The sequence below is a fragment of the Hippopotamus amphibius genome, chromosome 1, assembly GCF_030028045.1.
Source record: "Hippopotamus amphibius kiboko isolate mHipAmp2 chromosome 1, mHipAmp2.hap2, whole genome shotgun sequence".
Lineage (NCBI taxonomy): Eukaryota > Metazoa > Chordata > Mammalia > Artiodactyla > Hippopotamidae > Hippopotamus > Hippopotamus amphibius.
In genome coordinates, this window is record NC_080186.1 from 54,084,643 (window position 1) to 54,109,241 (window position 24,599).

The 24,599-nt window shown below is 37.9% G+C and overlaps 1 protein-coding gene across 1 annotated transcript in view; it reads right to left on the reverse strand.

Moving 5' to 3' along the window:
• Window positions 1–13,327, reverse strand: part of C1H1orf146 (chromosome 1 C1orf146 homolog) — a 47,002-nt gene extending 33,675 nt beyond the window's left edge. Inside the window, exons 1-2 of the mRNA XM_057747382.1 lie at window positions 13,214–13,327; window positions 10,966–11,148 (exon numbers count right to left, since the gene is read on the reverse strand). Coding sequence (XP_057603365.1) covers window positions 10,966–11,148; window positions 13,214–13,327 — 297 coding nt within the window. The remainder of the gene's footprint in view (window positions 1–10,965; window positions 11,149–13,213) is intronic.
• Window positions 13,328–24,599: the final 11,272 nt, after the last annotated feature.

Sequence of the window (24,599 nt, forward strand, 5' to 3'; positions counted from 1 at the left end):
TAATATATATTTAAAGACTCTCAAATCAATGATGAAATCAAAGAGGAAATCAGAAAATACCTCAAGACAAATGAAAATGAAAACACAACCTTACAAAATCTATGGGATGCAGCAAAAGCAGTTTCTAAAAGGGAAGTTTGTAGTGATACAGCTCTTCCTCAAGAAATAAGAAAAATCTCAAATAAACAACCTAACCTACCACCTAAAAGACGATCAAAACACTCATGACATTTTTCACAAAACTGGGACAAATAATCCTAAAATTTATATGGAAACACAAAAGGCCCAGGAATGCCAAGGCAATCCTGAAGAAAAGGAACAAAGCTGGATGGATAAACCTCCCAGACTTCAGATAATACTGCAAAGCTACAGTTATCAAAATAGTGTGTGTGTGGGGGGGGGGGACTTCCCTGGTGGTGCAGTGGTTAAGAATCCACCTGCTAATTCAGGGGACACAGGTTTGATCCCTGGTCCAGGAAGATCTCACAGGCTGCTGAGCAACTAAGCCCATATGCCACAACTACTGAGCCCGTGTGCTGCAAGTAGTAAAGCCTGTGTGCCAGAGCCCATGCTCTGCAAGAAGAAAAGCCACCAAACTGAGAAGCCCACACACCAAAAGGAAGAGTAGCCCCTGCTCATCACAACTAGAGAAAACCTGCACACAGCAACGAAGACCCAACACAGCCAAAAATTAAACAAACAAAGAAACAAAAAAACAGTGTGGTATTGGCACACAGACAGACATATAGATCAATAGAACAGAATAGAAAGCCCGGAAATAAACACACATACCTACAGTCAATTAATCTACAATGAAGGAGGCAAGGATAAACAATGGAGATAAGACAGTCTCATCAGCAAGCGGTGTTGCAAAAGTTGGACAGCTACATGTAAACTGATGAAATTAGAACACTCTCTCACACCACATACAAAAATAAACTCAAAATGGTTTTAAAGACCTAAATATAAGACATAATGCCATAAAACTTCTGGAAGAGAACATAGGTAAAACATTATCTAACATAAATCATAAAATATTTTCTTAGATCAGTCTCCCAAAGAATAAAAGAAATAAAAGCAAAAATAAACAAATGGGACCTAATCAAACTTATTAGCTTTTGCACAGCAAAGGAAACCATCAACAAAACGAAATGACAACATACAGAATGGGAGAAAATATTTGCAAATGATGCAACCAAAAAGGGCTTAATCTCCAAAATATACAAACGGCTCATACAACTCATTATCAAAAACAAACAACTAATCAATGAATTGGCAGAAGACCTAAACAGACATCTCTCCAAAGAAGACATACAGATGGCCAACCGGCACATAAAAAAATGCTCAACATCATTAATCAGCAGAGAAATGCAAATCAAAACCACAATGAGGTATCACCTCACACCTGTCAGAATGGCTATCATCAAAAAGTCTACAAATAATAAATGCTGGAGAAGGTGTAGAAAAAAGGGAATCCTCCTACACTGTTGGTGGGAATGTAAACTGGTGCAGCTGCTATGGAAAACAATATGAAGGTTCCTTAAAAAACTAAAAGTAGAGCTACCATATGATCCAGCAATCGCACTCCTGGGCATATATCTGGAAAAGATGAAAACTCTAATTTGAAAAGATACATGCACCTCAAGGTTCACAGAAGCACTATTTACAACAGCCAAGACATGGAAACAACACAAGTGCCCATCAACAGAAAACTGGCTTAAGATGATGTGGTATATGTATACAATAGAATATTACTCAGCCATAAAAAGAGAATGAAATATTGCCATTTGCAGCAATATAGACGGACCTAGAGAATGTTATACTTAGTGAAGTAAGTTAGACAACGAAAGACAAATGTTTTATGATGCCACTTATATGTGGAATCCAAAAAGTAATACAAATGAATCTATATAGAAAACAGAAACACACTCACAGACACAGAAAACAAATTTATAGTCACCAAAGGGCAAAGGGAGGGGGGAAAGATAAATTAGGAGTATGGGATTAACAAATACAAACTACTACACATAAAATAGATAAGCAACAAGGATTTACTATATAGCACAGGGAAGAATAGTCAATATTTTGTAATAACCTATAATGGAAAACAATCCAAAACTAACAAAAACTAAATCAATTATACTTTAGTTTAAAAAAAAAGAGTTACTTCTGTAAATAAATACTCTCATTAACAAGAAACCTAACTCCCCAATTAAAAAATAGGCAAGGGCTTCCTAGGTGGCGCAGTGGTTAAGAATCTGCCTGCCAATGCAGGGGACACAGGTTTGATCCCTGTTCCAGGAAGATCCCACATGCCACGGAGCAATTAAGCCCATGTGCCAAAAAAAAAACCAAAAAAAAAAAAAAAAAAATAGGCAAAATATTTGAACAAATACTTCACCAAAGAAGATAAATAAATGGCAAATAACCATATGAAAATATATTCAACATCATTAGTCATTAGGGAAATGCAAACTAAAACCACAATGAAATACCTAACAAAATGGATAAAATTTAAAAGACTAACAATGTCAAGTGTTGATAAGGATGTGGAGAAACTGGAACTCTCATAAACTGCTACTTGTAAATTATGTGGTACAATCACTTTGGAAAACAGTTTGGCAATTTCTTTAAAAGTTAGTCATACACCTATCATAGAATCCAGCCATTCCGCTCCTAGGTATTTCACCAAAGCAAAAAAGAAGCATATGTCTATACAATGACTTAAACACAAAGGCTCTATTCATAATAGTCAAAAACTAGAAACAACTCAAATATCTCTCAACAGATGAATGGATAGTAGGCTATATCTATACACTGGTATCACTCAGCAACAGAAAGGAATGAACTACTGATTCACACAACCTGAATCAATCTAAAAAATTGTTATGCTGAGTGAAAGAAGCCAAAAAAAAATTAAAAAGGCATATACTGTATTATTCCCTTTATATAAAGTGCTGGAAAATGCAAACTAATTCACAGTGACGGAAAACAATGGTTATGATGGAGGAATAATGAGAACAGAAGGGAGAATTAGAAAGGGAAGGAGGAAACTGTTGGGAATGATGGTTATGTTTCTTACATTGATTGGTAGTGATTTCAAATGTGTATAAATGTATCAAAACATATACACTGCAATTTATTACACATCAATTATATCTCAATATAGCTATATATATTTATAACAATGAGTGTATCATTTTTTAATTAGCAAATTCTGTTGTGTCAAAAAAAGAAGCACAGGTGTTCAACTCTGGAGCTATTCAAAATATTTTCAATGGTGGGGTTCTGAAATCTGCAGCAATTCTAGCTACTCCATTAGCAGTTGCTTACTCTTTCCATAGAAATGCAAACTAAAATTAATGCCAGGCAGCTGAAATCAAGCAAAGAAAGCAAAACTAATCTTTTGTTATGAAAAGTGAAAAATAACCTTTTTGAAGGACCTTGACAGTCACTGAAAAAGGTCCCCAAAGTTATCATACCCCAATTATTTTCCAAAAGGAAAAACACATTCAACTTTTAGATAAAATAACCTGTACTGCTTATATCGCTAGAAAAAAGTCTTTGTTTCTATAGCATCCCTTTTCAGTGGTAAGATCTTTTACAATAGTATGAAATAGAACAGCTCTAATTATCGAAACAGGAATCTCCTACATTTTTGTAGGAAGCAGCTCTTTTTCATGTTCTTAAAACACAGAAATCACCAAGGTGAGGATATATCAGTGCGTTCTATTTACATGGGGGGAAAGAGAAGACAGCACTAAGATGAGTTCTTAAAGGAAGAAATGAAGCCCCAGATAAGTATACCTTTCTGGACTGGATACTGAGACAAACTCAGGAGAGCACAATGTTTATCTGGAATGGAGATTACCCAGTACGGCTTTGGGAGTTCTGTAGCTCTGGTGCTGGGAATTCTCAAACATAAAATCAAAACATAAAGTAAATAGGATCCAGAGTATTTAGATTTTTAAAAGGCTAATATACGCAGTTTTTAAAATTATTTTTAAATAGGCTGTCTTAGTCATCTTCAGAGCAGTATAACATAAAGGTCAAGAGCACAAATTGTGGGGCTGGAGTACCTAGATTCAAATCCTGGTTCTGTCACTTACTAGTTAACATGCACTTGGGCAAGTTACTTAACTTCTCTAAACCTCAGCTGTCTCCATTTTATTTTATTTTCTTCCAGATTTTTTTGGTTATGTTTCTTTAAAAATTTTTCCTAGTTATAAAAGTCACAAGCTTATTGAAAAGATTTTGAATTATACAGAAAATTATCAAGAAAAAAAATTAAATTCACTTACAATTCAATACTCCAGATATGACCATTGTTACATTTCATGTTTCCATTCAATTTTTTATGTGTATGTTTTTATCATTTTCAAAATTAACTTTATTATATTTTTTCTCTTAACATTATATGAGAGAAATTTGATTATATGATGGGAGTTTTCCTATTAAATATTCTTGAAAAATATTAATTTAAATGGCTGCCTTTTTCTCTCATATGGATAAACCAAAATATGTTTACCCTTGTTTCTACAGTTCAACAGTCAAGTTTACTTAGCTATTGATAGAGAATGCTGCAATGACCATCTATTTACAGAAACGGTTGTTCAAGTTTCTGATTATCTCCATTTTAAAATGCATCTCCATTTTAAAATGCAGAGAACAGTCCCTCTTCTACAACACTTTTGTGAGGATTAAATCAGATTATAAAGTAGCAAGATAATCATAAAATAGCAAGACAGCCAGGCTGACTGATTTGAATCCTTGGATCTGCTACCTACCAGTAGTAAATGATTTGACCTTGGGCAAATCATTTAACTTCTTCATGCCTCAGTTTCCTCATCTTTAAAATGGGGGAAATAATACTTCCTGCCCCATAGGGGTATTAAGAAGATCAATGATTTATACATAAAGCACTTAAAATAAAACTGTGGAACACATAAGCAAAGTAGTAGTCATTACTGAAATGTGCTTTGCATTAATAAATAATTAATGAATAAGCATCAATAAATGTTAAATACTGTTAAGCGAAAAGCACAATGCACATAAGATTTTTATTTCTAAATGTATAATTTTTATTTTTTTAAAGAGAATATTTGGGTGCTCAAAGTGGTAAAAGGAAAGCTGGCCCTTGTTTTATAAAAAACAGAACTTCATGTCTGTTATTTCCCCTCCTCTTAGAATGTCCAAATCCTATGATTATGTTGTAGTTTAGATTATGCCTCAGCATTTCCATGAAGCCTTCTCTAATGATATTCAAGTTTTGGTCTCCTTCCATATTAGTCCATAGTAGAAAGTTTAGAAACATTTTGTTATTTGATTTAATTGACATCCACAAACCAGACTCTTCCTTCCAGCATTAGGCAGTCTGGAGATACAAGAGGAGAGAGAGGAAGCTGAAATGATTCAAACTTGATAATAAAATTAAAGGCTGCTCAGGGTAGAGACATTACTATCACAAACAAAAGATCAGTTAGAAATGGTATGAGAATATGTGTATACACATATTTAAATATATATATTTTATAATATGAGGAATGCTCAAAAGAGAACAAGAAATTTAGCACTGAACTTCAGTTTTGGCTGAGTTTTGAATAACAAATGTGAAAAGGAAAAGAAAGTATTGCCTCCTTTCAAATCTATTCTACAAATTCTTAAATAATTTTCCAAAAACTTGATTTATAACTAGATTACTGTTCTGTTCAGAAAACTTTAATGGCTTCCTAAGGCTTAAGAAATAAAATCCAAATTCTTTAGCCTAGCATTCAAGCTCCTCTCCCCAAAGTCTGGTCCCACGTTTCCTTTCCAGAATTAATTCCTACTGACATGTAATCTGTGCAGTCACACAGGGCCCCACACTTAAAAGGATCCTGTACTTTGCTTATTGCTATTATCCTCCTATTGCTGTCTTGAAAATGTTAATTTTTTAAAATTAATTCATTTATTTATTTATTGGCTGTTTTGGGTCTTCGTTGCTGCACGAAAGCTTTCTCTAGTTGCAGTGAGCAGGGGCTACTCCTCATTGTGGTGTGCGGGCTTCTCATTGCGATGGCTTCCCTTGTTGCAGAGCACGGGTTCTAGGTTCACAGGCTTCAGTAGTTGCAGCATTCAGGCTTCCTAGTTGTGGCTTGTGGGCTCTAGAGTGCTGGCTCCGTAGTTGTGGCGCACAGGCCTAGTTGCTCTGTGGCATGTGGGATCATTCTGGATCAGGGATCGAAACTGTGTCCCCTGCATTGGCAGGCAGATTCTTTTTTTTCTTTTAATTAATTAATTAATTAGTTTATTTATTGGCTGCATTGTGTCTTTGTTGCTGTACATGGGCTTTCTCTAGTTGCAGTGAGGGAGGGCTACTTTTCATTGTGGTACGTGGGCTCCTCATTGCGGTGGCTTCTCTTGTTGTGGAGCATGGGCTGTAGGCACAAGGGCGCACGGGCTTCAGTAGTTGCAGCACATGGGCTCAACAGTTGTGGCCCATGGGCTCTAGAGCGCAAGCTCAATAGTTATGGCGCATGGGCTTAGTTGCTCCGTGGCATGTGGGATCATCCTGAAGCAGGGATTGAACCCGTGTCCCCTGCATTGGCAGGTGGATTCTTAACCACTGCGCCACCAGGGAAGTACTGAAAACGTTGATTTTTAAACAAGAAGTCCTATGTTTTCATTTCACACTGGGCCTGCAAATTATATAATCAGTCCTGCTCATTACACCAAAGAAACCCTATACTTTCTCAACTCACTACTATACCATACTCTTTTCTTCCATCTGAAACAACCACCCTGATCTCTGCCGGCCAAAATTCTACCTACCTTTTAAATACTCACTTTATTTAATCACTCTCAAAAAGCTAAATTACATGCAAATTAAGACCACAAGGAGATATCATTTTGTACCCATGACAGCCTTCTTAATTAGGGTTCTGGGATATGAAACTCTAATACCCTAAGCAGGGGTCAGCAAACTTTTTTGTAAAAGGCTGGAAGGTAAATATTTTAGGTGTTGTAGGTCATACAGTCTCTGCTGCAATGATTCAACTCTGCCACTGTAATATGAAACAGCTACAGATAATAAGTAAACAAATGAACATGGTTGTATTTCTTAAAACTTTATGGACACTAAGATATGAATTTCATATAAAGTTCATGGGTCACAAGTATTATTTTTCTTTGATTTTTTCCAGTCACTTGAACCAGAATTATTCTTGGCTCCAAAGATGGAGAGCCAGATTTGGCTCATGGGGCATAGTTTGCCAACCCCTCCCTAAGACATTCATGATATATCATGACTTTGCTTTGCTTCTATACGTCTAGGATAATACCAGTCATGTATCAACTTTGGTAGAATTGAGAAAATAATCACTTAAATCATGTTCTACAGGTTTAATTCTCTCATAGAGCTCCTGTTGAGAATGGCTGCATTAGAGTGATAAAAATTAGAATTAAAAAAAAAAGAACTGGTAAGGATATGAAGCAACAAGGACTCTTACACATGGGTAGTTAAGAGTGTAAACTGATATAACCATTTGGGAAGACAATTAGGCATTACTGGGGTAGGTGATCTGTGAGGGGCCTTTAGTGTCCCTGCATGTTTTTGCTGGATATGTAAAGAATATAAGCCCCTGACTACCCTTTATTCAAGTCATTTTCCACTTGCAATAAACAACATTGAGGAATGAGGCAAGCAGGTTTGTTACTACTAATTAATGTGTTTTTCCACTCAGTGTTTCTCTCTGTTAACATAACCAACTAAATGTACATTCACCTAGGTCTACTTATGTTATTCCCACACCGCTGTGGGATTTGGGGGCCAGAGGAACCAATAAGAAGCTTCTGCCACAAACTTTTTAAAAATCCTTTGTTTCTGGTCCAGGCATCTTTTATCTTCTGCCAGCATTAATAAAATAGTAACAGCTTAGCTTGTTAGCTTGCAAGTAGGGTAAAAAGACCTTTCACAGTTCTTGACAGGCATTATCTATTAAAGTTGAAAATAAACATTAATTATAACCCAGCAATTCCAATACTAAATTGATACTCAAAAGAAATGCATGGAATGTGTACTAGGAGACTTGCACAAGAATATTCATAGAAGCATTTTAAAAAAATTTTATTCCTCATACTTTTGTTTAAATTTTCTTTTTAATCCTATCTCTCAAGGCCCAAATGATCCTTGAGGAAATGGATTAGAGTTGGCAACATTACTATAAACTCACTGTTAGCTTAAGGTAGACACAGATGACTACATATAGAAATACTTACAGATACGTGTATATGCATGGATTGATACACACACATATACTTCTTTGCTCTGTCAGCTGAGAAGGGCCTAAGAGAAATGACACCCTATCAGCAGTAAACACACCTAGTAGCCAGACTTTGGTTTCTAATACCATTCTCCAATAAAAGTAACCAATGCTCCCTGGAGAACTACCACTGGGACAGAAAATATACAAGATGAACCTAGAGCATTATATAGTTCCAGATAATAAGGAAATAATTAAAAACAAAAACAAAGAAAAAAACACATTTAGAGGGGTATGTCAAAATAGTAGAGGAACCAATTGAAAGGAGGATCACAATGACCAAAGCTGAAACAATCTGAGCAGCAAAATAAATAAAATACTAGTATAGTATAATTCAAAGTATAAAATAAATCCATGAGTCCATGGGTATAAATGATTGAATAATTAATATAATAAATGGGGGATAAGAGACAAATCTCTTGATATTGTCTCCAAGAGAAATTGGAGAAACCTGACAAACATGACCTCAGCCAGGTGGTCAAAGTCTACCTCAACAGTCATAAATCATGTTGATAGTATGCACACTTGATACCATGTAGTCTTCTTCTCAATAACCCATAACCTAAATCCTATCATGACAAAGATACCAAATACATTCCAAAAGTAGAGCATCCTATAAAATACCTGACCAGCACTCCTCAAAGCTGTCAAGGTCATCAAAAACAAAGAGGGTCTGAGAAACTGTCACAGCCAAGAGGAACCAAAGAAACATTAAAATTAAATGTAATGTGGTATGCTGGTTGGAATCCCGGAACAGAAAAAAAGAACAGTTAGTTTAAAACTGAGGAAATCTGAATAAACGAGGGACTATAGTTAATAATAATGTAGTAATATCAGTTTATTAAATGCAGGAATACATTGTACTATCATCTCAATTTTTCTGTAAATTTAAAACTGTTCTAAAAAATAGTTTATTTTAAAACAAATCCTACCTCTCCTTCAAGGCCCACTGGAAATCCTGCCTCCCACAAGAAACTATCTCTGATCCCCTCAAACTAAACGAGACCTCTCCTTCCTCAGAATCCACCTTAGGACACCTCTGTTAAGCACTTCTCATATTTTGTCCAGCAAAATTGCAAACGCATTTCATTTCCCCTAAATCATAGCCTCCTTAATGTCAACCAAATTTATAATCTCCATGTTACTTAATACAAAATTAGTTTAAAGTAAAATTTGGAAACCAACTAATCCAAGTGAAACTAACTTTCGTTGATGGTGAGCTAATATTTCCTAAGGGAATTTTGTTCTCCTTTTGAATAATTCTAATACTTAGAAAGTTCTCCTTGCTGGGTTTAAATCATCTACTCTTTAATTTTCTCCTTCATTGCATGAATGAATGAATGAATGGATGACAGGTTAATAGTTCTATAAGAGCAGGAACATCTGTTTTATTCAACACTGTACCTCCAACACCTGGCACAAAGTAGATACTCAAACTTTGTTTCTGAATGGCTATGCGGGGGGAAGAAACGCAATTTTTATTTCCTTCCATATAACTTAATTTACTGTCTAGCTAATGACAATCCACCTGATAATACATCCACAAAACATCCACAAAACAAAATAAAACCTCGTTTTATTTTGCTTCGCTTTATTGTGATATGCAGATATTGTGTTTTTTGTTTTTGTTCAAAGTGAAGGTTTGTGGCAATCCTGCCTTGTCAGAGGATGGTTAGCTTGAAAAAGTATTTTAAAATTAAAGTATGTACATTTTTTTAGAAACAAAATGCGACTGCACACAGACTACAGTATGAAATAACTTTAATATGCACCAAGAAACCAAAAAATTCAGGCGACTCACTTTAGTGCTAAGGTCTGGAACCAAACCCCACAATATTTCCGAGAGATGACTGTATAGTCATTTAAATCCTCACAACCCTCTACACAGGTTTAATAAACAATTTTAACTAATTTAAAGCTAAGAGGTTAAATCATTTTATGCACTAATAAGTGAGAAAGGAACTGGGGTCCCAGATCGCCAGAAGCATACTATTAACGACTGAGAACGAGTCGGAAAAACAGGACTGAGGCAGCAAGGTTCCCTCAGCCTCTCTGCGGAAACGCTCCTAGACTGGCAGCCAGGCCCCATTCATCACTGATTTTGCTCCAATCACGTCACCTCCGGGTGGACCGCTTCCTCATCTGAAAATCCAGTTGGACCCAATGGTCTGTCACGCCTTTGCCAGGTCCAAGGCCCTAAGAGTCTCGGCTTTTGTCGTTATGGTTTTGTCTTTCCCAAGTTTTCAAATTTAAATAAATTTAACATTGCAAATCGCTAACGCGCTCAGTCTCCTCAGTCAAGTGAGAGAGTCTGGCCCACAATGATCTTCGCGGCCTCTTCGCTTCTCTCCGTTTTAGGATTTATTTCCCCCCGCTCTTGGGAGTGGGAAGAGGGAAGAGGTTACGAACAACACCCGAAGTAAGATATAAATCCACGGGGTGGAAGACAGAGCTTCCGAAAAGGAAGAACAACCCGAGAAAACCCCTTTCCACGCGATTCCCATAGGAAGAAAAGGCTGGGGATGCGCCTTTCTCACCCGCCGAAGTCCTGAGGTAAAGATCTGATGGCGGCGCGCGTGAGGGAAAAACGCACTGGCAGAACCAAGAAAGAAAAACGGGAAGAACCAGGTTCTCGACAGCCTCATCCACAAGCCTGCAAACACACCTGATCAGCACGTCCTCTGTGACAGCTCCGCTGCTCCCAAACTCCCAGAACCTTCCACAAGAAGCGCTGCTGGAGGAGCAGGAGGCCCAGGCGTGCTCTCCGCACCGCAGCCTGCGCCCGCTCTGCTTGCAGGGCTTCTGCGCAGCCGCAGACTCCGAGAACCACAGCTTCAGGTGTCCCGCTCTTTAGAGCGCGAAATTTGCTCCAACCGGTAAGTGCTTGAGAAATAGCAAGGGATTTTTCATGTTAGATTTGGTTGCCTAGAATTGCTTTTTCACAGTTTTCTTAGATTTAGGCTCAGTTCTTGTAGTACCACTCTGAACATAAAATCAAAGTGACCTCTGGTGACTTTTTCAAATTATGAAAAAATACATTTTCATTATGGCTGTAAATATACCCTGTAGAGGCCTGTGTATTTCCTCTTGGGACTCCGTTAATAACTAACTGAAGCTCAGCATGTTGTTAGGCACTGGTGCTCACAGTTGTAAAAATTCAAAAGTAAGGAAAAAGAAAAACCACCACTTGCCTAGAGCCTAAAACAATGCAAAACTATTTATGTGTCTTACTTTATAAAATATGGGGGGGAAGTGCCTCAGAAAAAAAGTCCTTTGGTGCACACTTGTAATATGGATTAATTATTCCCTGAGGTAGCCATTTTGTAAATGTGGAGTTTCCTATAACTGATGTTAAAATTAGGTGCACTCTTTTGCTGTCTCTGTTGGACAGGTGTGTTAAGGCAAGACAAGACTTACCAGAAAAGTCAAAACCTGGCTCGAGCCACACCTTCTGGGTTTGAGAACTCAAGGAATTGAGTCAGCAGCTGATGTGGGCAGGAGGGTTTGGTGTTGCCCGAGGACTCTCTTCGGAAGGTCGTCACGTTTCAGAGCAGGCTAGTAGCAGAGTGGTAGGCGAGACATCCAAGGTTAAGCAGCAGAGGGTCTCAGCAGGCTGAGTGCAGGACAGCAGTGATATACTACAAGTAGACTTGGCTGGGTTGAGAGCAGAGACCCCAGCTGTGGTAGGGAAACCGACATGTGCAAAGAAGGGTCCGTTCTGGAGAGGGTACTGAAGTTCTGGGCAATTCACCAGAATAGGGAGGGAAAAGAAAACTAATCTTATTGAGAACCTATTCTGTACCAGGTACTAAACCAGCTGCTTTACGTACATGGTTCTATTACTGGTCTCCATAAATGCTGTAAAATATATGTTATTCTCATTTTAAAAATGAGAAAACTGGAGCTCAGAGAGAGTAAGTTATTGGCCATGATAAGATAGCTAGTGAGAAAGAGCTGGGGTTCAAACCTAATTCTGTCAGACGTCTAGGCCACATCCCTGTCTCTACAGCTCCTCCTCCATACGTGGATGTAGTTAGATGATATGGAACACACCATTTAGGTCACATGTGTAGCAAAAATGACAACAGAAAGCTACAGACCATGGAGATAGCATTGATCCTTCCTTTAATGTACCCTTCATTCATTCTTTCATTCAATCAACAGATATTTGATTTTATGGAAGAGCGAGCCTTATCATGCCTCTACCATTTACTTAGCCAAGAAACTGTAGATAAGTGACAACTTCTCAGTTTTCTTAAAATAAGGATAATAATTGTGATAGTTCATAGGCTGATGTATGTAAGCCTTTTAGAACAGTGCCTAAAACGTGAGCACTCAGTATGTTTACCTGCTATCTTTATTATTATTCAAATGTTCCTTTAATGTTATCTGGCCACAACTTCTAATTTCCATCCTGCAAAGCTGTACCACCCATAGTCTTTCCCATCTCTGCTAACAACTCACATTTTTCCTAATGTTAGATTTAAATGCCTTGCCTCTCTCTTATTTGCCCCATCTCATCCATCAGGAAATCTTGTTGCCTGTACCTTCAAAATATATCCAGAGCCTGACCACCTCCCTTGTCTGAACCACAATCAATTGTTACCTGGATTATTGCATTAGCCTCCCAACAGGTCTCCTTGTTTACGTATGCCTTGCTCCCTAAAGTCATTTTTCAATGTAGCAACCAGGGTAATCCTGTTAAAACAGAAGATGAATTTTGTCTCCTCTCTGCTTAAAACCCTCTAATGGCTCTCAGCTTTCAAATAATTAAAGCGAAAGTCCTTATGATGACCTACAAGGCCCAATGGGATCCAATTTCCCTATTACCTATCTAACCTTTTCTACTACTCTCTTTCTCTCACTTGCTTCTTCTGTTCCAGACACATTGGCCCCCTTCCTGCTCCTCATACCTGCCAGGCATGCTCCTGCCTCAGGGCTTTTGCACCAGCTTTTCTGTCTAAAGTGCTCTCTCCCCAGATATATTCGTAACTCTCTTCCCCTTCATATCTTAGCTCAGCTGTCATCTTTCCAGGAAAGCCCACCTACCCTGACTTCCTCATTTAAAATTGGGACCAGTCTTGATCTCTCTTAGCCTGCTCTATGTTTTTTTAATAGCATTTGTCACCTTCTAACATACTATATAATGTATGTATTTATTATGTTTATTGTTTCTAGCCTTTCTCCTCTCACTACAATGTAAACTCCACAAGAGCAGGAATTTTTGTCTCTTTTGTTTGCTGATGAATCTGTTTCACCTAGAACAGTGTCTGTTACCTATTAAGCGCTAATAAATATAGTGCAATATTGAAGTATCATTCACTCTCACTTATAAAGTTCCTTCGGTCTTATGTCTCAATGATAACATATCAGACTTCATTGAATGTTAGTAGCCATAAGATGAATAGTACCCATGGAGGCCTCTATTTTTATTAAAATTCTTACCCTTATTACTTTTAGGCTTGAACTAATTTATTTCAAGCTTTGGTCTTCTGGGTTAGGGCTAGTTTGTCTGAGAGATATTTACTAGAAATAAAAGTTCAACAGTTAACCCTGCTAATGAGTTTTTATTCAGGAGGCTTATGTATTATCATAATTCATTCACTTATAGAACAAATAAAGCTGTTTAAGTTGTGCTTTTAAAGGTGTCTACACAATTCAGGCCCAAATGTATTGAAATTGAATACACAAATATATTTGGCAACTCTATAACAGCCCAATTCCCTGATTCACTACTCCCTAGAATGTCTACAGAGAAATATGTTCAATTTACATTTCTGCTTAGTGTCAGAACATTCCTAATTCAGCAGCAGTGAGAAAGTTATAATGAAAAATTAATTCCATAAATTATTGATTCCTGGATTGAAAATGTAAAATTCAACTTGAAAGCATAGAATCAATACGAAATATATATTTCATAAACCTTGCAATGCCATATTTTCACATCAGTTGCAGAGTGACAACCTGTTATGAGACTGCAAAAATAGCTAATGTTTTTTGTGAGATGCCTCCATTTCAGAAACAGCAACAAAGCCTTGAATCTACTTATTGGCTTAAATACTTTGATAGATCTGAAATAATGAACGTACTTCAGTGTTTTTTCCATTTTGCTCAATTGCAAATATTGAACAGTCATTTTCTTTTGAGGCTCCACTGCATGTTCTTTATGTTATCTGCTTCATTCTTGATGTGCTGACCTTGATGTTGTAGCCGGTCAAAAGGACACACACACACTCGCATGCATGCACACACACAGGGAATTGTAGAGGAAGTTGGATGAAAGAAAAGTGGCTGTTTTCAGATAGCCTTTCACCAGTTTTCTCTGATATAAAAAACTGACACAGTACTATATTCTCAGACCCTGACCAGGTATAATTCTTATTTTTAAATGATTGGATTTAAACAATTTATTGTTTTAGAAGCAACAGGCTCAATTTAATTAAACCATCAGATGTTTTAAAAATAGCTGGTTGTTTGGCTTCAAAAGCTTTTCTGTTTCCAAATAGGTTTGAATATGAATGTATATGACTTAGATAATAAAAGCAAAGCATTCAGTTCTCTACTTAGGCACTAAGGAAAAAATTTTGCACTCTCTCACCTCATTGGTCCTATTTGTCCTCTTTGACTTAAATCTCTTCTAGTTCTTAGCTGTCTCTCATGGTAATCCCTTGTGCTGATGTTGGTTTAATATGATTACTGAGCACAGCTGTAATTTAGTGATGACTTCCTCAAGGTTTAGATATTTTGACAGATTCTTATTTTTAGCCTTCAGTCCTCAGTCATAACGTAAAAACAACTAAGATGAAAACTTAACACACCAGCAAATAAGTCTGACAACATAAAAATTCCTAAATTTAATATTGAGCTGGATAAAGAAATTCCCACCTAGGCTTCCCTTCAAAGCCTAGTCAAGTTTTATCACGTAAGTCAGACATTGTCTGAAAAAAGATAAAAGATATGTAATATCTATTTCTTTGCACTCTGCCTCAGATCAAGGTTTTGCACCAACTAGAACGCTTGTGGTTATCACTTTACCTGGTAGGCACCACATTTTGAGGCAGCCAGAATTGTATTAATCACCTCACTCTTCCTCCTTCTACCTCCATTACCTTCTGTTGTTCTATATCCGCAGAGATGAGCTCTAAGAAAACAGTTGGGCAGGAATGAGGGAGTGGACTGCATGTTGAGAAACGTAATGTCCCAATCTAGTATAGCATTGTAGGTAGGGGCAGAGAGAGGATGAACCTAAGAGCAGTGCAGACTGAGAATATTGTAGTTTTTCATGTGCGCCATCATTTCAGAGTAACGGATGATCAAACAGTGGGGTAGGAAAAGCCAGTAGAGCAAAACAGCAGTAGGTGAATGCCTAGTAGACATGGATATTGAAATAAGAAATGGCATACATACAAGTGGGTAGGGAATAGGACCATGAGAAATATACACATTCTGTCTGCTGATAAACACTAAGTCTAAGGACTCTCACTTATGAGTAGAGAAAAAAGTCCACATGGAGCCTGTGACAAAATATTTCAGAACAAGGGAAAGGAAATGGCATCATAAAGACTCAAAGGAAAAGAGTGATCCAAAAGAAATCTTTAGGAGACTACCTCCATCCTTAGAGCACAAAAGCCATGCATGTTCTATAAACATGCATCCAAATATGAGAAGAAAGATATAAAACAACAGGCTGAAATGGAAAGTCAATAGAATGTTATGAATGAAATAAAGGAGGACTGGAGTGATACAAAAATTATGCAACCATGGAATTAAAAAATCCACATTGACAGTAAAGAAAGCCTTGATTCTGGAGCAATATTGAATAAATAATGAGGATTATTTGAGACACTCCAGGATGAAGAGAGAAAGGTCAGAGGTAGGTGGTACACATAAAGGCAAGAAAAGAAAGAAAAGGTAATTGGTATTCATGAAGAAGAAACCAAAACAAATGATAGAAAAATCAAATGTTTGGTGGGAAGAAGAATTTCCTGATGAGAAAAAAGCCCATAGATGCAGACAGAAAGGAATAGCAATGTTTTTGGCAAAAATAAATGACAAGAGACCTACATCTAGACATGGCCTGACACTTTTTAAATTACACTGCTATAGAAGAAGTAGTCCAGACATCTATGAAAGAAAGAAAAGATGTTACCTAGAAAGAACAAAAAATCCTGTTAGCCTTGCACTTCTCTGCTGCCACACCAAATTACAGGCGATAATTACTACAAGATATTTTTCTGCCAACTGAGAGAGAAGGACTGGCAATAAGCACTAAATGAGTTAAATGAAGATATAAATCTAAAGAATTATAAATATGGCCACAAAAGCTAAACACAAATGTAATGCAGTCATTTATGTACGTCTTCAGATCCTTTCCATTTCTTGTCCCCTAGGGTTCAGCACTTGCTGTACTTCCCAGCCCAAGCAATCCTGTCAAAGCCTCTTGCTGCTCCTTCAGTAATAAGTCCTGATTGCTCCAACTGTATTTTGTCTCCTGATACCACCAGCTGGCTCAGCCTTCCCAGGCAGGTGTTAAAGGCCAGCTTTGGCATGGCCTGTGTCATTCATGCTATAGTGGGAGCTGTATGGCTCAATGGGACCCATGTAGGCCCTGGATTCTCCAGTAACTGCCAGTAGGGGCCCATGTCACAATCTAGAAGTGTGGGGTAGTTAACTTCTATCAAGCATATTTTGAGCAATGGGAGAAAAGAGATAGGACTGAGCACATAAATTATTCACTCTTCTTCCCCCTGAGTATTCCAAAACTCAGGACTTCCCTTGGCCTCTCCAAAGATGTCCTGTGCAACCAAGAAACCAGCTGTTTGTCATGAAGCTGAGCACAACTTGCCACCTTCTGTTCGCTTCCTTCCTTGTTTTACTTTTCCCCTCACTGTTGCTTCCCTGGGATTGAACCCTCCAACAAAGCATTAGTTAATGCAAGCTTTGCCTGAGGCTCTGTTTTCTGGGGAGGCATCCTAAAAGTCAAAATTACTCTAGAAAAGATATGTAAAAAATTATGAATGATAATCTGGATCCAGACATTCAAAATATCTCATAGAGGAGAAAAAGATGGCGGCTAAGTAGAGGGACGTGGAATGCACCCCTCTCCACAGATGCATTGGGAATGCACTGAAGGACGCAATAATTCCCACAGAGAACCAGCAGACGGCCTCAGACACCAGAAAGGACAGCAAGGATTCCGACATAACCGGTAGGGAGGCATCTATGATGGCTCAAAGAGGGTGAAGCCGCGGAGCCGTGGCAGACGGGAGGGAGGGAGAAACACACGGAGGGTCCGCACTGCAGCTCAGTGTTCCCGGACTGAGACGTTGATCCACAGCTGAACAGAGGGTCCGGGAGCGGGAGTGTGGGAACCGGAGAGCTGGTTCAGGGTGAGAAACATTGTTGCCAGTAAGGTGATGGACCGAGAGGACAGGAGGAAAGAGGTCCGCGGCGAGGAGTGCCTGCCCCTGAGAGCTGCCCGGCCATGATGGCGGCTGGATGCTGCAGGCTCACGGGCGGTGGGGAGGAGCCGCAGCCTTAGCCTCTCTCTCTCTTTCGGGGCCTCTGCAACAGGCAGTGGAGAGATGCCCTATGGGCCACCTAAGGAGCTCAGGGATAACAAGTACCCTCAGGCACTTGGGCGGGGCTAGATTAAAACCCCTTGGAACTCTGGAAGCAGGGAGGAGGCCGAGAAAAACAAACAAAACAAAACAAAACCCGAGAGAGGCCGAACTCTGAGACTTTCTGTTTACACGTCCCTCTGCAACAGGCACCTCCAAGACCGACTGAAACAACAGTGCGCCACTGCTTACTCACTCCCAGAGGAAGGAGCCACTATTGTACCCTCTCCCTCCCCACACACCGACACTTACAGACGAACAATAAAGGAAGCTCTGCTGGTCACAGAATAATGCAAAAAAACCCAAGGCGAGGAGAAGGACACTTACAGCTGAGACTCTAAGGAAACAGAAATATTAGTATCGATCCTATTGAACTGGTCCATTCTGGGATCAGTTCTGGATTTTTTTTTTTTCTCTCTCTTTTTTTTTTCTTTATTAATTAAGATCTTAGTCCTAAGGTATCTACAAGTTTTATAACAATTTTTTAATGATATTTTTTATTCTATTTTTTTTTTTTGCCTTTTTATATACTTTTATATCTAGCTAAGTTTTTGGTAGTACGGACAATATATCTCTCATACTTTCCTTTCATCCCTATCTTTTATACATTTCTATTCCTTTCTTTTTATTTGCATATTTCCAATCACACTATGCTCTTCTGTTCCCCTTTCTTCCAGCCATTTTTAATTTATTTTATCTTGACATACTTATAAGCAACACTATCAATCTGCTCAGACTCCTTGCTCTATTCTCCAGATGATGCACCACCTTGGTATTTAATATTAGGTTTTTGTCTTTATCTTAGTTCTTAGTACAATTGTCTAATTTCATTCTGAGAATCTCCATTCTGTCTGGTGGTACTCTAGCTCTTTTCTATATTTGATTCTAGCTTACAAAATCTCCCTGGATTAGTGTTTGTATGTGTAAGGTGTTATTTGTTTGTTTGTTTGCTTTTGTTTTTGTCTCTGATTTGTTCTGTTTCAGTTGTCAATTTCTGTTGGGTTTCTCTTTGAATATCTGATAGCACACTGGGGTTCTGTCAGGTCTTTCTAGAGCCTTATGTCCTAATGGATTCAGTAATTGTGTGTCTTATACATGTGTGTGTGTCCTAGACTTAGTATTTGTTTAATCCAATACTTGGACATTAGTCTGAGGCTTGGACAGTCTTCTATAAACACCTCTATCACCAGGACAAGCAACCCCAAAAGTTCGGACAACCATGAGGAAACAAAGAAACACCATGCAGGCAAAGGAGCAGGAAAAAAACCCACAAGACCAAATAAATGAGGAGGAAATAGGAAAAATGCCTGAAAAAGAATTCAGAGTAATGATAGTAAAAATGATACAAAAATCTTGAGAACAAAATAGAGAAAGTACAAGAAACAGTTCATAAAAACTCAGAAAAACACACAGCAATGGATAACAAAATAACTGAAATTAAAAATACTCTAGATGCTGTAACCGGCAGGAAGACTGAGGCAGAAGAATGAATAAGTGAGTTGGAAGATAGAATGGGGGAAATAAACACCACAGAGCAGGAAAAAGAAAAAAGAATAAAAAGAATAGAAGACAGTCTCAGAGACCTCAGTGATAACATTAAGCATACCAACATTCGAATTATAGGCATCCCAGAGGAAGAAGAACAAAAGAAAGGGTCTGAGAAAATATTTGAAGAGGTTATAGTGGAAAACTTCCCCAACATGGGAAAGGAAATAATTAACCAAGTCCAAGAAGCACAGAGAGTCCCATACAGAATAAACCCAAGGAGAAATACACCAAGGCACATATTAATCAAACTAATGACAATTAAACACAAAGAAAAAATATTAAAAGCAGCAAGAGAAAAGCAACAAATAACATATAAGGGAAAACCCATAAGGATAACAGCTGACCTTTCTACAGAAACTCTGCAGGCCAGAAGGGAATGGCAGGATATACTGAAAGTCCTGAAAGAGAGAAACCTACAGCCAAGAATACTCTACCCAGCAAGGATCTCATTCAGATTTGAGGGAGAAATCAAAAGCTTTCCAGACAAGCAAAAGTTAAGAGAATTCAGCACCACCAAACCAGCCTTACAACAAGTGCTAAAGGAACTTCTCTAAGTAGGAAACACAAGAAAAGGAAAACACCTACAAAAACAAACCCAAAACAACTAAGAAAATGGTAATTGGAACACATATGTCAATAATCACCTTAAATGTAAATGGATTAAATGCTCCAACCAAAAGACACAGACTGGTTGAATGGATACAAAAACAAGACCCTTCTATATGCTGCCTACAAGAAACCCACTTCAGACCAAGGGATACATATAGACTGAAAGTAAAGGGATGGAAAAAGATATTCCATGCAAATGGAAGCCAAAAGAAAGCTGGAGTAGCAATACTCATATCAGACAATTTAGACTTGAAAGTAAAGACTATTAAAAGAGACAAGGAAGGACACTACATAATGATCAAGGGATCCATTCAAGAAGAACATATCACAATGGTAAATATCTATGCCCCCAACATAGGAGCACCTCAATACATAAGGCAAATGCTAACAGCAATAAAAGGGAACATCGACAGTAACACAGTAATAGTGGGAGACTTGAACACCCCACTTACATCAATGGACAGATCATCCAAACAGAAAATAAAGACACACAAGCTTTAAATGACACATTAGACCATCTCGACTTAATTGATATTTATAGGACATACCATCCAAAAATGACAGAATACACCTTCTTCTCAAGTGCACATGGAACATTTTCCAGGATAGATCACATCTTGGGTCACAAATCAAACCTCGGCAAATTCAAGAAAATTGAAATCATATCAAGCATCTTCTCAGACCACAACGCCATGAGACTAGATATCAATTACAGGAAAAAAACTGCAAAAAATACAAACACATGGAGGCTAAACAATTCACTATTAAACAACCAAGAAATCACTAAAGAAATCAAAGAGGAAATCAAAAAATATCTAGAAACAAACAACAACGAAAACACAACAACCCAAAACCTATGGGACGCAGCAAAAGTAGTTCTAAGAGGGAAGTTTATAGCAATACAGTCCTACCTTAAGAAACAAGAAAATTATCGAATAAAACCTAACCTTACACCTAAAACAATTAGAAAAAGAACAAAGAAGCCCCAAAGTGAGCAGAAGGAAAGAAATCATAAAGATCAGAGCAGAAATAAATGTAAAAGAAAGGAAGGAAGCTATAGCAACAATTAATAAAACTAAAAGCTGGTTCTTTGAGAAGATTAACAAAATTGATAAACCATTAGCCAGACTCATGAAGAAAAAAAGGGAGAAGCTGCAAATCAACAGAATTAGAAATGAAAAAGGAGAAGTAACAACGGACACCTCAGAAATACAAAAGATCATGAGAGACTACTACAAGCATCTATATGCCAATAAATTGGATAACCTGGAAGAAATGGATACATTCTTAGAAAAATACAATCTTCCAAGACTGAACCAGGAAGAAATAGAAACTATGAACAGAGCAATCACAAGTACAGAAATTGAGGCAGTGATTAAAAATCTCCCAACGCACAAAAGCCCAGGACCAGATGGATTCACGGGCGAATTCTATCATACATTTAGAGAAGAGCTAACACCTATCCTTCTCAAACTCTTCCAAAATATTGCAGAAGGCGGAACACTCCCAAACTCATTCTACGAGGCCACCAACACCCTGATACCAAAACCAGGCAAAGATGTCACAAAAAAAGAAAATTACAGACCAATATCAGTGATGAATATAGATGCAAAAATCCTCAACAAAATACTAGCTAACAGAATCCAGCAGCACATTAAAAAGATCATACACCATGATCAAGTGGGGTTTATCCCTGGGATGCAAGGATTCTTCAGTATATGCAAATCAATCAGTGTGATACATCATATCAACAAATTGAATGATAAAACCCACATGATCATCTCAATAGATGCAGAAAAAGCTTTTGACAAAGTTCAACATCCATTTATGATAAAAACTCTCCAGAAAATGGGCATAGAAGGAAATTACCTCAACATAATAAAAGCCATATATGAAAAACCAAAAGCCAACATCATTCTAAATGGGGAAAAACTGAAAGCATTCCCTCTAAGAACAGGAACAAGACAAGGGTGTCCACTCTCACCACTATTATTCAACATAGTTTTGGAAGTTTTAGCCACAGCAATCAGAGAAGAAAAAGAAATCAAAGGAATCCAAATTGGAAAAGAAGAAGTCAAATTGCCACTCTTTGCAAATGACATGATATTATATATAGAAAACCCTAAAGACTCTACCAGAAAACTGCTAGCACTCATTGATGAGTTTAGTAAAGTAGCAGGATACAAAATTAATGCACAGAAATCTCTTGCATTCCTATACACTAACAACGGAAGAGCAGAAAGAGAAATTAAGGAAACTCTCCCATTCACCATTGCAACCAAAAGAATAAAATACCTAGGAATAAACCTGCCTAAGGAGGCAAAAGATCTGTGTGCAGAAAACTTTAAGACATTAATGAAAGAAATCAAAGACGACACAAACAGAGGGACATACCATGTTCCTGGATTGGAAGAATCAACATTGTGAAAATGACTGTAGTACCCAAAGCAATTTACAGATTCAATGCAATCCCGATCAAATTACCAATGGCATTTTTCACAGAACTAGAGCAAGAAATCTTACGATTTGTATGGAAACGCAGAAGACCCCGAACAGCCAAAGCAATCTTGAGAAGGAAAAATGGAGTTGGTGGAATCAGGCTTCCTGACTTCAAACTCTACTACAAGGCCATAGTGATCAAGACAGTATGGTACTGGCACAAAAATAGAAAGGAAGATCAATGGAATAGAATAGAGAACTCAGAAGTAAGCCCAAACACATATGGGCACCTTATCTTTGACAAAGGAGGCATGAATATACAATGGAAAAAAGACAGCCTCTTCAGTAAGTGGTGCTGGGAAAATTGGACAGCAACATGTAAAAGAATGAAATTAGAACACTTCCTAACACCATACACAAAAATAAACTCCAAATGGATTAAAGACCTACATGTAAGGCCAGACACTATAAAACTCCTAGAGGAAAACACAGGCAGAACACTCTATGACATACATCAAAGCAAGATCCTTTTGGACCCACCTCCTAGAATCATGGAAATAAAATCAAGAATAAACAAATGGGATCTCATGAAACTTAAAAGCTTTTGCACAGCGAAAGAAACCATAAACAAGACTAAAAGGCAACCCTCAGAATGGGAAAAAATAGTTGCCTATGAAACAACGGACAAAGGATTAACCTCCAAAATATACAAGCAGCTCATGAAGCTTAATACCAAAAAAGCAAATAACCCAATCCACAAATGGGTGGAAGACCTAAATAGACATTTCTCCAAAGAAGACATACAGATGGCCAACAAACACATGAAAAGATGCTCAACATCACTCATCATCAGAGAAATGCAAGTCAAAGCCACAATGAGGTATCACCTCACACCAATCAGAATGGCCATCATCACAAAGTCTGGAAACAACAAATTTGGAGAGGGTGTGGAGAAAAGGGAACTCTCCTGCACTGTTGGTGGGACTGTAAGTTGGTACAGCCACTATGGAAAACAGTTGGGAGGTTCCTTAAAAGACTACAAATAGAACTACCATATGGTCCAGTAATCCCACTTCTGGGCATATACCCAAAGAAAACCATAATCCCAAAAGAAACATGTACCATAATGTTTATTGCAGCACTATTTACAATAGCCAGGACATGGAAGCAACCTAAATGCCCATCAACAAATGAATGGATACAGAAGATGTGGCATATATATACAATGGAATATTACTCAGCTATAAAAAGGGATGAGATGGAGCTATATGTAATGAGGTGCATAGACCTAGAGTCTGTCATACAGAGTGAAGTGAGTCAGAAAGAGAAAGACAAATATTGTATGCTAACTCACATATACGGAATCTAAAAATGGTACTGATGAACTCAGTGACAAGAACAAGGACGCAGATGCAGAGAATGGATTGGAGAACTCGAGGTTTGGGAGGGGGCGGGGGGTGAAGGGGAAGCTGAGACGAAGCGAGAGAGTAGCACAGATATATATATACTACCAACTGCAAAATAGATAGCCAGTGGGAAGTTGTTGTATAACAAAGGGAGTTGAACTCGAGGATGGTAGATGCCTTAGAGGACTGGGACGGGGAGGGTGGGGGGGACTTGAGGGAGGGTGGGGGGGGGAGTCAAGTGAGGGAGGGAATACGGGGATATGTGTGTAAAAACAGATGATTGAACTTGGTGTACCCCCCAAAAAATAATAAATAAATAAAATTAAAATATATATATATATATCTCATAACAGAGAAGGATGTAAGAACATAGCAGAGGAGCACGTTGGAGAGAGGCATACTAATTCCTCATTTTAAATAGGGGAAACTCAAAAGATGGAATTACACATTTGATTCTTGTGAGTTGGAGAAATATAAGTCAAAGAATGTTTTAGGGAAAATAGAGTTAGCTGATTGGAGAATTAAAAATAGAATACTGACTTTTCAAAAACTAGAGAAAAGCAAGTAAAATCTGATTTATAGAGGAAAAGACAAAAACAAGAAAGAAGCATAAACTATAAAAATGTAAAACAACATGACAAAATTTATAAATTTAAATCTTATAAATGATGTTGAAG